At 42.9% G+C, this 12,534-nt stretch overlaps 2 protein-coding genes across 2 annotated transcripts in view; both read right to left on the bottom strand.

Annotated features, from left to right (window-relative positions):
• LOC311241038 (histone H1-like) overlaps positions 1-12,534 on the bottom strand; it is a gene marked incomplete at both ends in the record, with an annotated part of 359,561 nt that overhangs the window by 202,620 nt on the left and 144,407 nt on the right. The gene's annotated exons all lie outside the window — the stretch shown is intronic.
• The window catches only part of LOC311239826 (myocardin-related transcription factor B-like), a gene marked incomplete at its 5' end in the record, with an annotated part of 29,514 nt that continues 18,072 nt past the window's right edge, over positions 1,093-12,534 (bottom strand). The window contains 3 exons of the mRNA XM_084328276.1: positions 1,093-5,178; positions 6,421-6,481; positions 7,634-7,846. Of these exons, the coding sequence (XP_084184402.1) occupies positions 4,535-5,178; positions 6,421-6,481; positions 7,634-7,846 (918 nt within the window). The 3' untranslated portion in view covers positions 1,093-4,534. The remainder of the gene's footprint in view (positions 5,179-6,420; positions 6,482-7,633; positions 7,847-12,534) is intronic.

The following is a 12,534-nucleotide window of genomic DNA, read 5'->3' on the forward strand; positions in this document are numbered from 1 at the left end:
ATCACAACTGAGATACTAGTAGGTAGGTGAATTTGGACAGTCAAATTAGGCACAGATGCTCCGATATAAATAGATGTTTCTACACCAGGGATTGAAGTGCAGACGGGTCACAGGGAGAGGGATCCATAATTATAGTCTTAGTATATAATGTGTATCTTCAACAGTATAATGTGTATTTTCAACAGTATAATGTGTATTTTCAACAGTATAACGTGTAGGGCTGACCCCGATTAGTCGAATAGTCTACTAATCGATCGAAAGGAGCTGTAGTCAACTGCCAACCTCTTAGTCGAATGCAAAAAAATATATATTATAATATTTTTTTTTTTTATCATTCTTTCCAAAAGCAAAGAGGCCTAGAAGTGGCTAACGCTAATGGCATGCATACCAGAGGCTAACTGCCTAAGAAAACAGGCACAGAGGCACTGAAAGAGGATTTCACCCGTCTAATGAACACACTAGACTAGACAAATATCAAGATGTATCCATCAGTGGACCAATTGCATGCTTTTGCAGAGGACAAGAAGCCTTCCGTCGACTCCTTCAGACTAAGCACGCCCCCCCCCCCCCACAGCCCAAATGGAATGATAAAAAAAAAAATAGTCGACTATCGGCAAATTTTGGCGACTACAAGTCGACTATACAAATCCTTAGTCGGGGACAGCCCTAATAATGTCTATCTTCAACAGTATAACGTGTACAATCCAAACAAGGTAAAAGCTGAACCATTGTGTATGAGCCGTGCACAGACCTTTTGGGGGCCGGGGGCTCGAGGTAACACACACACACAGACACACTCGGACACGCGCCGCCTCATATCAGGACAGTGTTGCGCGCGATTTCGTCTCCAGTTCGCAGTACAGTAATTTACATATGGTTTTGTCAATATTCCAATGTACAGTTTTGCTTGTTTGTACAGTGTCCCCCCCCCCCCATCCATTGTAAATTACCTATATGGTTGTCAAGATCCCAATGTACAGTTTTGGTGTACAGTTGTACAGTGCCCCCCCCCCCCAACCGCCCCCCCCCCCCCCCCCCACACACACACACAACCCCACCCAACCTCCTCCAACGTACAGTTTTTACGTCAAATGTATATACTCCCTTTTCTGGACTCTTTTTGTATCACAAACAGTACTGTATTTGCAAATCTGGTAAGTCATAAATGTATAGATGTAGCAGTACTGTCTATCTGTATGTCATGTATGTCATATATGTACTGATGAATTGAAAATGGGGGACCCTGATGTAAACAAGACGAAAGTCTTTCTCTGGTCTGCATCCCCTTAACAATTGTGTGTATTGAGCTGTACTGTATTGTACCCATTCTGCAATCTGTTAATAAAGTTTTCAATCAATCAATTCAATCAATCAACATAATACTGTTGTTATTCCCTCCGCTGCCCTCGCTGTGTGTCACAAACTGCACTACAAAGGTATTCAGGCCTCTTTCACGTTTCTGCAGGTATGCGGTCAATTATCCCTTCATCAGCTCAGAAGTCATTTTTGGCACAAAAAAATAAGGAGCGAGTCCTGCGTTGTACAGTTTAACCCCCTTGGTGCCCCGCCCCCAGGTCCTCTCATTCAGCGTTTGGCCACCAGATGTCACTGTGACACAACAGAGAAATACAACGTGTGCTGGAAGTTTTGGCAGTAAGAGATAAATGGTAAATGGCTGCATTTATAGAACAGCTTTTATCCAAAGCGCTTTACAATTTGTTCCTCACATTTTACACATTCACTCACACATTCACACACAGACGGCAGAGGCGACCATGCAAGGTGCCGACCTGCTCATCGGGAGCAGTTAGGGGTTAAGTGTCTTGCTCAAGGACACTTCGACATACTGCCCCGGGAGGACAAACAAAAAACAAACACACATATACACAGCGGCATCAGGGGAACCTTTGCTCCGACGTGCAACGTGATCATCCGACACGCCGAATTCAGCCGATCTGTACGTCGGGAATGGGATAGATCCGCTCCAGACTGACGAGAGGGTTTAGAGGGGAACCGTTGTTCCTTTGGGCCAGGCATCGGCCAAGGCACTTCACGTTGTGGCCTGTTTGGTGTTTGGAGTTTGGTAAACAAACCTCGGTGACCAGCGGTGTGACGTCATCGTCTTGTATTGTACTTCATACTCCTTAGAACGTTGGCTTCAAGACGCAGAAGAGGCTTCACTTTAAAACTCAGAAGCTTTACTTCAAGACATGATTCTGGTAAATCATAAAAATACTATAGTCAAACCGGCCGATGAGGAAACCTATTCGGCTCCGTAGTATAGTCTGGTCCGGGCAGACTATAGAAGAAGACAACGGATGAGGGCCACCTAACGTTATATGTATTGATCCTGTTCTGATCCAAGATACTTGGAGCGAGAGTGGAGTACCTGCTGACAAAGGTAATGTCTATTTTACCGAACCCCATCATAAAACATGCTTTTGTAACGATCGCAGCGTCGGAAAACGACCCCTTCAATAAAGTCGTGAACATGTCTCAGCAGCGTCTTTTCACCCTCAGTGGGAATTCTAGGATCTATTAATATGCAAATTGACAACAAGCACCCATTGATATCTACCAGGAATTCCAAGTCGGCAGCTTATATTTCTTTCAAGACGTGTCAATACCTACACCGCTTTCTGTGTTTGCTGAAGATAAAGGTGTCGAGTTACCACATACTGGACCATGATAGGTTTGACCTGTTAGTGACATCACACATGAAACTTAGATTTCAGGGGATTTTTAGAGAAGCCCTCCCTCTCCAGTGGAAGAATGTGGAAAAAGGTGCTCTGGTGACGAGTTCTGCACAAATAACAATCTCCCAAGAGGAGTTAACCATAAAGCAGAACACACGTTTTCTTGAGAGGATCCTTAACAAACTGTTGGAAGTCATGTAACTGTGACCGAACCAAACCTGGGTTAGTTGTCACATCTTGTTTTAGCCACGATGCTAAAGCCAATTCCATATTCAAACGGGTCACGTCGGGTCGGGCGGGTGTTCTACAGGGTGCCTTGCGGAGTGTTACTTTGAAGGCTCCGGCTACAGCTGACATTCACACACAAAAAGAAATGTACACAATAGGGGTGTAAATATTTGACCCCACTTCGATTCGATTATGATTCTTCAGGCAACGATTCAATGCATCATGAAAGCGACCACGATTCGATGCAATTCGATACATTTTCGATCAGTTAATTCCCCCCCAAAAATGTAATACACAAATGTGGCTGGGGGAACTGATTCACTCGGCATGAATGGACTATAGGTCAATAAAAAATCGACATGTAAAAAAAAAATACGATTTTTTTTAATCGTAACCTTAGGATTGATGCATTGCTACACCCCTAATACACAATCTTTAGCACCGTCAGATTACGATAGAGAGGTGTATCAGCCTGCCAGGGTGGCATGAGGATGCTGACAGACTTGACGTTTGTTAAGTTAAGTTAAGGCATTTTTTTTGTATGATCCTACCTGTAATCATCATCATCATCATCATCATCATCATCATCATCATCATCATCATCATCATCATCATCATCATCATCATCATCATCATCATCATCATCATCATCATCATCACACTCTACATTCAATTGCGATGGGAGCACAAAAAGGGAAACAGAGATATGAGATCGAACGGTGGCTTTGAATGGCACTTGTTGGGTCCCCTCCTGAATGTTTTCTAATCACAGGGTTCCCACAGACATTGCTAAATGAAAATCAAGGACTTTTCCCAGCACTTTTTCATTTTAAAAGGGCATTTAACCCTTTCATTGCCACACTACAGAAGGTTAACCCTTTACTATCACACTTACCGACGGGTAACCGTCGGTAGTGTGATAGTAAAGGGGTAACCTTCTGTAGTGTGGCAGTGAAAGGGTTAACCTGCTGTCGTGTGGCAGTGAAAGGGTTAAAAGGATACAATTCACTTTTAAATGCTGTTTTTTTATAGAAAAAAAAATCGGATCCAATATTTATGGCTTAAAACCAATTTCCGACAATTAGTTACACTTTAAATAAAATAAATTATATTTCTTGATTCAGAAAAAATTTATCATGGATGAACAAAACTTTCAATGCGAACGGTTGATTTGAATTTCAAGGACTTTTTAAGCACCTTTTTAAAAATGGGTAAAAAAAATCAAGCACTTTAAGCACTTCAAGGACCTTCTGCGAATCCTGTAATCAGTCCAGTGAGGAAGAGCTTAGAGGAGCCAGGCCGCTGTATACGTCCGCTTCACCACCGGATCGGTGGGGCTTTACAAGCGAAACACCGTGAGGGAGAGAGGTAGGTAGGTATAGCCTCTATACGCAGCCTGCGCTCCGAGAAGCAAGCCGGTCTTTAACTCCAGCCCTGGTCTTTAACTCCAGCCCTGGTCTTTAACTCCAGCCCTGGTCTTTAACTCCAGCCCTGGTCTTTAACACGGGCGCTGATCAAAAGGCAGCGGAAGAAGAAAAAAAGGTCTTCGTAAAAGGGAGTATAAGTTGTAAAATGGCGTCACGTGACAATGAGTTCCCAGTGGAAATCCCTCAATCCCAGTTCAACTGCAGGTCATGGGAGTCCAGGAAGTCCGAGGAGAAGAGCCCCGCCGGGGGAAGGGAGACGCCCAGCGGGTCGAGGCCCCCCCCCACCGGCCCCCCCGGCATGGTGAGATCCAGCCACTCCATGGTGTCCAGCCCGGGGCCGTGCAGGTGGAAGGACCCCGGCCCAGTGTCCTCGTCCCGGAAGCCCAGCTCCATGACGTCCCCGGGGGACTGAGGACGCTCCAGCAGGCCACTCTGCAGCTCCTCCATCAGGACCAGCGTCCGGGGGGGCCCCGCGTCCGACAGCAGGGGCCCCCCGCCCCCCAGGAAGGTCTCCAGCTGGCTGTCGGTGGCGAGGGCCGACAGGTGGAGGGAGAGCGGCTGGGCCGACGGTCCGCCGCGCAGGCTAAGGGAGGGTGGCTGGGCTGACAGGCCGCCTCGCGGGTGGAGGGAGCGCGGCTGGTCCGATGGGCCGTGCGGGTGGAGGGAGGGCGAGTGGGCCGACAGGCCGCCTCGCGGGTGGAGGGCCACCTGGATCTGGGCCGGAGGGCGGGACAACGCGGTGTTGACGGGCAGGGTGGTGACGCTGGCCGTCACAGCGAGCAGCTTGTCCAGGGAGGGAGCTTCCTGTCGGTCGAACGGGGAGATCTCTGCAATGGGGTGTCAGGAGAGGCTTGTCAGGAGGATTATTTTATGGTCTTTTCAAAGTAGCAATGAAAACCTCCCAAGTAAGCACAATGACATTGATTCAATGTTGAAATTACATGAGACAATAAAACAAACTACTACACTTCATACTGTCTTTTACTATTATACACTTTGCTACTAAGTAATCTACATTGCCTATACTACTACTACCCATCATGCTAATATGTCTATACTATGCTACTATACTTATACTACTACCCATCATGCTAATATGTCTATACTACTATGCTGCTATACTTATACTACTACCTATCATGCTAATATGTCTTATACTACTACCTATCATGCTAATATGTCTATACTACTATGCTACTATACTTATACTACTACCTATCCTGCTAATATGTCTATACTACTATGCTACTATACTTATACTACTACCTAGCATGCTAATATGTCTATACTACTATGCTACTATACTTATACTACTACCTATCATGTGAATATGCCTATACTACTATGCTACTATACTTATACTACTACCTATCATGCTAATATGTCTATACTACTATGCTACTATACTTATACGACTACCTATCATGCTAATATCTATACTACTATGCTACTATACTTATACTACTACCTGTCATGCTAATATGTCTATACTACTATGCTACTATACTTATACTACTGCCTATCATGCTAATATGTCTATACTACTATGCTACTATACTTATACTACTGCCTATCATGCTAATATGTCTATACTACTATGCTACTATACTTATACTACTACCTAGCATGCTAATAGTCTATACTACTATACTGATACTACTACCTATCATGCTAATATGTCTATACTACTATGCTGCTATACTTATACTACTACCTATAGTGCTAACATGTCTATACTACTATGCACTCAAGACTGTAGCACTCAATTTCAACACTGTTTGATGAACAATCTTACTGACTCTTAGCTGCCAGAGTTGTAGCATTCCTGCTGACTTGTTGTACAGAACTTCTAAGTAGCTTTGGATAAAAGCTAAATTAAACTAAATTACTAAATGTAAATCAGAATCATAGATCTGGCTGAGGTTGAAAATTACATTTAGAATCGACATTGAATCAACGTTGAATTAATGTTGACAACTAAATCTCAGCTACATTTCAACGTTGATTCGACGTTGTTTACATTGATGCTTCAACATGGACCCAGCGTTGTTTGTTGTCTGGATTCTTACCTCCACTCTCTATCAACACGTCAAACAAGTCGTCCATATGCTGGCTGGTGGCAGTGGGGACCTGCGAGGAGAAACACATACATGTCTTTCAGTGACTGCAGTGACTAGATTAGACTAGATTAGACTAGATTATATAGATTAGACTAGATTTGACTAGACTAGACAAGACTATTAGATTACACTAGACTAGATTAGACTAGATTAGATTAGACTAGATTACACTAGATTAGGGCTGACCCCTATTAGTCGACTAATCGATCGAAAGGAGCCGTAGTCGACTGCCAACCTCTTAGTCAAATGCAAAAAAATATATATATATATTATAAATATGTTTTACATATTTTACATATTTTTTTTATTTTTTTATCATTCTTTCCAAAAGAAAAGAGGCCTAGAAGCATGGTTAACGCTAATGGCACACATACCAGAGGCTAACTGCCTAAGAAAACACGCACAGGGGCACTGAAAGAGGATTTCACCCATCTAATGAACACACTAGACTAGACAAATATCAAGATGTATCCATCAGTGGACCAATTGCATGCTTTCACAGAGGACAAGAAGCCTTCCGTCGACTCCTTCAGACATTAAGCACCCCCCACATCCCAAATGGAATGAAAAAAATAAAAAATAAATAATTATACTTTTTTTCACATTTTTCCTTTTTTTATAGTCGACTATCGGCAAATTTCGGCCAATCAAAGTCGACTATCCAAATCCGTAGTCGGGGACAGCCCTACACTAGATTAGATTACACTAGACTAGATTATGTTAGATTGAAATTCATTGTCATTATATACAGCATAAGTACAGTACAATGCATTTGTTTGCTATATATTATCTACAGAAATATAAAAAGAATTACATATGGATAAATAAATATATATATATGTTAAAAAATATATATATATATGGTATTTACACCATTATTGTACATCATACAGGGTTATATGGGTTATATGCAGATGGATAAGTAGGTATATAGAAGGATTATATGCAGGTATATTCAGACAGATATGGATATTATTTATGTATATGCTGTAAATATATAAATGTATATATATATATATATATATATATATATATATATATATATATATATATATATATATATATATATATATATATATATATATATATATGGTATATACAGCACTATTGCTACTACTAGATGGAAATCTAAATGATATGTAATTAGTGAGGTGTTCCCCACCTGGACAGCGGTCTGCATGCCGCGGGTCTGCTTCACTGCGTCCTCGTAGCGCGGAGGGTCTTTACTCTGGTTGGTGAACCCGTTCTTCAGCAGGAGAGGAGGGTCTTTACTCTGGTTGGTGAACCCGTTCTTCAGCAGGAGAGGAGGGTCTTTACTCTGGTTGGTGAACCCGTTCTTCTGCAGGAGGAAGCCGGGCGGACAGGGAGCCGGCGGCTGAGTGACAGAGGATGAGTTAGAACACACTTCATGATGGATGGTTTTGCATTTATATAACACAGCGACGGCGGAGGCAACCATGCAAGGTGCCAACCTGCTCATCGGGAGCAGTTAGGGGTTAAGTGTCTTGCTTAGGGTGACCAGATGCAAAAAGTCCAAAAGTGGGACAACAGTAAGATTTTGGTGGGACAACAGTAAGATTTTGGTGGGACAAAGTGGGACAAAGTGGGACAGATAGATAATGTAAATTTTTTTATTAGAATAACTGCCATGGTCTTCACTGAATAGATTTAAATCAAAGGTTGAATGAATGAATGAATGAAAACTTTATTAACAGATTGCAGAATGGGTACAGTGCAGTACAGCTCAATACATACAATTGTTAAGGGGATGCAGACCAGAGAAAGACTTTCGTCTTGTTTCCACCAGGGTCCCCCATTTCCAATTCATCGTAACATATATGACATACATGACATACAGATAGACAGTACTGCTACATCTATACATTTATGACATACCAGATTTGCAATTACAGTACTGTATTTGTGATACAAAAAGAGTCCAGAAAGAAAAGAGTATATACATTAGGCGTAGAAACTGTACATTGGATTGGGTAGGTGGGGGTGGGACTGTACATTGGAGGTGGTTGGGGGGGGGGGGGTAGGGGGGGGGGGGGGGGTGTTGGCGGGGGTTGTGTTCGGACATTTACAGGGGCCAGTTTCGAGTTGCAGTCTCCCTTAGGTGTTTTTTGAGAGTGTTTTTGAAAGTGGGTAGTGATTCACATTCCTTTACAGCTTTGGGTAGGGCGTTCCACATTGATGTGGCATAATTGCGAAACGTGTTTAGTCCCTTGTTTGAGCCGAATCTGGGTTTAACATGATTTGTGGAGCTCCCTCTGGTGTTGTGATCGTGGTATTCACTGACCTTTGGGAAGTATTTAGTCATGTACATGGGTACCTTGGTCGTGTAGTGTATCTTGTAGACCAGGCCCATTGCAAGTTGCTGTACTCTGTCGTCTACTCTAAGCCATCCTAGGTTGTCAAAGTGGGCAGGGGTGAGGTGGGTTCTAGGAGTAAGGTCAAGCAGTAGTCTGACCAGTTTGTTTTGAGATGTTTGTAATTTTGTTTTTAGCGCCTTTGAGGTGCTTTGGTACCATGAGGTGCAAGCATAGTCGTAGTACCCTTGAATGAGTGCTCCTGCTAGAGTCTTCAGGGTATTCTTGTTTACCAGTGAGGAGATCCGGTACAAGAAACGAGTTCGTTGGTTGACTTTTTTTATTACATTGGATGCCATTTTGTCACAGGAAAGATTTGCCTCTAGGATGGAACCCAGGTAGGTAATATCTTCTTTCCTTGTGACAATATTGTCACCCACTGTAACTGAGAAGCCGTCGGTCTTGCTGAGTTTGTTATTTGAACCGAAGAGAATGGACTCTGTTTTGCCCATGTGTAATGATAGTTTGTTATCAGCGAGCCATATGCAGATTTTGCTTAGTTCTGAGCTGAGGGTTTTTTCAACCTGTAATTTGTTCTTGTCAGAGACCAGCAGGGCTGAGTCGTCCGCAAACAGGAACAAGTTGCAGTCACAAGCTGACGACATGTCATTTGCATAAATTAGGAACAGTAGCGGACCTAGTATGCTTCCTTGTGGAACACCACAGTTTACTGTGAGGGGGGGGGATAGGGTACCGTTTACCTCCACCATCTGCTCTCTCCCCTCCAGGTAGGATTGCATCCAGCTCACTGATAGACTATCAAAACCAATTGCTTTTAGCTTGTCAATCAGAATGGTGTGATTGACAGTGTCGAAGGCCTTTTGTAGGTCCAGCATGACCATGCCGCAGTATTTGCCCGCGTCCACCTCTTGTTTGATGTGGTCGTTTAAATAGAGAAGGCATGTGTCAGTGGAGTGGGATGTTCTGAAGCCAGATTGGAATTCGTAGATTAGATTTTTTTCCGCAAGGTATTTTTCGACCTGTTCGTATACAATTTTTTCCATGACTTTCGAGATGGAGGTTAGGATAGAAACAGGGCGGTAGTTGCCTGGGTCTAATTTACTGCCTTTTTTGTGCAGAGGGGTCACTCTCGCAATTTTGAAGTCCTTGGGGACGTGTCCCTGTTTTATAGAGAGGTTTATTATGTGTGTGATGACTGGGGTGATGGCGGCTGCTGAGTCTCTGAGGAATTTGGAGGGGATGTTGTCATGGCCAGTGGCCTTGTTAGGTTGGAGGGCGCTCAGTTTTTTGAGTACCTCATCTGTTGTTACCATTTCCAGTTTGAAGTCGTCTTTGTGGACCCCTAGGTTTTTGTAGTAAGCTACTATGTGTTCTACCCCATAATGCCCTGAGTGGGAGGGTAGTTTGTTTACCAGTGTTGTGGCTATGTTTGTGAAGAAACTATTTAAGTAATTGGCTACATCCAGCTTTTCTGTGATGAGCGTGTTGTCCGTCTTTATGTTTATGTTTGAGAATCTGGTTTTAAGTTTTTTACTGCAGCCTAGTTGGTTATTGAGTAATTTCCAAAGTTCACGCGGTTTGTTTTTGTTTTCCTCGGTTTTGTCATTGATGAATTTTTTCTTTGCTGTTTTGATCATGGAGTTTACATCATTTCTTAGTCTGTTTCTTTGCAGTTTGAGTTCAGTCACGTGGGCTTGGAGTTCACTGCTCGTGCTTATGTTAAGCTTTGACTGACTTTTACGAAACTCAGAGCATTTTTTGTCTCTGGTTTTCATAGCGGTCAGTATTTCAGCGTGCATCCACGGCTCAGCGCGATTTTTTACCCTGGTGGTTCTTAGGGGGGCCATGTTGTTTAGTATCGTTGAAAATTTGGTTTTGAAGCCAAGCCATGTTTCTTCAACCAGTGTACCATTGAGCTCATCTGACCAGTCCAGACCCTCCAGTTCAAGGTTAAAGGCCTCGCTAGAGTAGGTTTTTAGGTCTCTAGATGTGACTGTTTTGTGACAGCCAGCCTTTTGTTTTAGCTTTTTGCGGGTACAGAATATCATATAATGATCACTTAACCCGCATGCTATAACCCCTTTATTGGCGATCTTGGACTTGTCAGAGGTCAGGATGAGGTCAATGGTAGTCTGAGTTGACTCACACACACGTGTGGGTTGTGTGATTAGTTGGCTGAGGCCGTGCAGATCACAAAACCTATTGTAGGATTTGAAGACGGGTGCATCTTTTTGTTGCATATCCGTGTTCCAATCCCCAATAAGAATCATTTCTGTATCCTCAACTCCAGCTAAGCACTCATCCAACACGTCATAAAAGCCATTTTGGTCTGGCGGTCTGTAAATTGTGCCGACTAGAACAGATTTAGCCCTTTCAAATAGAATTTCTACAAAAACAGTTTCAATAGCCTCATGATCTAGGTCTGTACGGTTAATAAATTTGGTGTCTTGATGGATGTACATACAGACACCTCCTCCATGCCTGTTCCTGTCATTGCGGACTAAAGAATAGTTCTCTAATTCAATTTCCGGGTCTGTTACTGATGGGTCCAGTTTGGTTTCTGAGAAACATAGTATGTTTCTCAGAGTTATGTTTCTTGTTAAAGGTTAAATCAAAATAAATACAAATTAAATACCACCTAACATCTGTTTTAAATATTCAAACGTCATCACTTGACAGGAATGTCTTGTGTTTGATATTCCCTGTTAACACAGAACTAGGGAAAACAGTGTAGTATAATACAAAAATAATAATACAAATAAATTGTGTTTCTATATTAGAATAACTGCCATGGTCTTCACCGAATAGATTTAAATCAAAGGTTAAAGGTTACCACAGTCGGCTGACCTGTATGAATGGGAGTGTTGTACTGTGTGATAGACACTTGTTATCTCAGCTGCAGTGACCTTGTCCGTCTGGCTATCATTGTTTGGTTTAAAAAGAAACGTATCCATAGATCTGGATGTTTCTTTTTGGTGAGCCACTTTCAAGTGAGACTCACGTCCACTGTGGCGCTTCAAGTCGTATTCTCCTCCATGCACAATTGAAAACGAACTATGACACAAAACACAGAAAGCCTGCTGCGGATTTCCTGCCATCTGCCTCACCCAGTCATGTGTCGTTTGCCAGTCTTGGTTGTAACTGCAGGTCCGTTTCTTTTTACTGCTTTCCATCTTGAACTAGTTTGCTTGTAATGTTGTTGTGTTTTTTTGACCAATCAGATTTGCGATATGAGGTAGCGTCTCGACTCAGTCTCAGTCACGTCACAAGCAGGCAAGCAGCGCGCTAAAGTACTATAACCAATCAGAGCAATGTGTGTGGACAAGAGGCGGGTTGCTACGTTTACTGTCTGTAGGGAGGGGCTTTTAGACGCATGTTTTTTTTGGCTTCGAAAAGAGGGACATCCTCTCAATATGAGGGACGTGGGACATTTGGTCAAATGGTGGGACAGTACAACCAAGTCACCCTAGTCTTGCTCAATGACAACATCAACATGCTGCCGGGGAGGAGCGGGAATCGAACCGGGAACCTCCGGATTACCAGACGACTGCTCTAACTCCTGAGCCACTATTGCCTCCATACAATAGCCCCCCCCATTAAACAGATGTAGATCACAGGATATGTATAATAGCGTGGGTTGGCCTTCTCTTCCAGGAGGGTGCAACAAACACTGGTATTTATAAATGTTTAAAGCCCTTATTGGTGAGCAACCTGTTTATATCTCTTCACT

The sequence above is a fragment of the Notolepis coatsorum genome (assembly GCF_963971535.1).
Source record: "Notolepis coatsorum genome assembly, chromosome: 14".
NCBI classification, from domain to species: Eukaryota; Metazoa; Chordata; class Actinopteri; order Aulopiformes; family Paralepididae; genus Notolepis; species Notolepis coatsorum.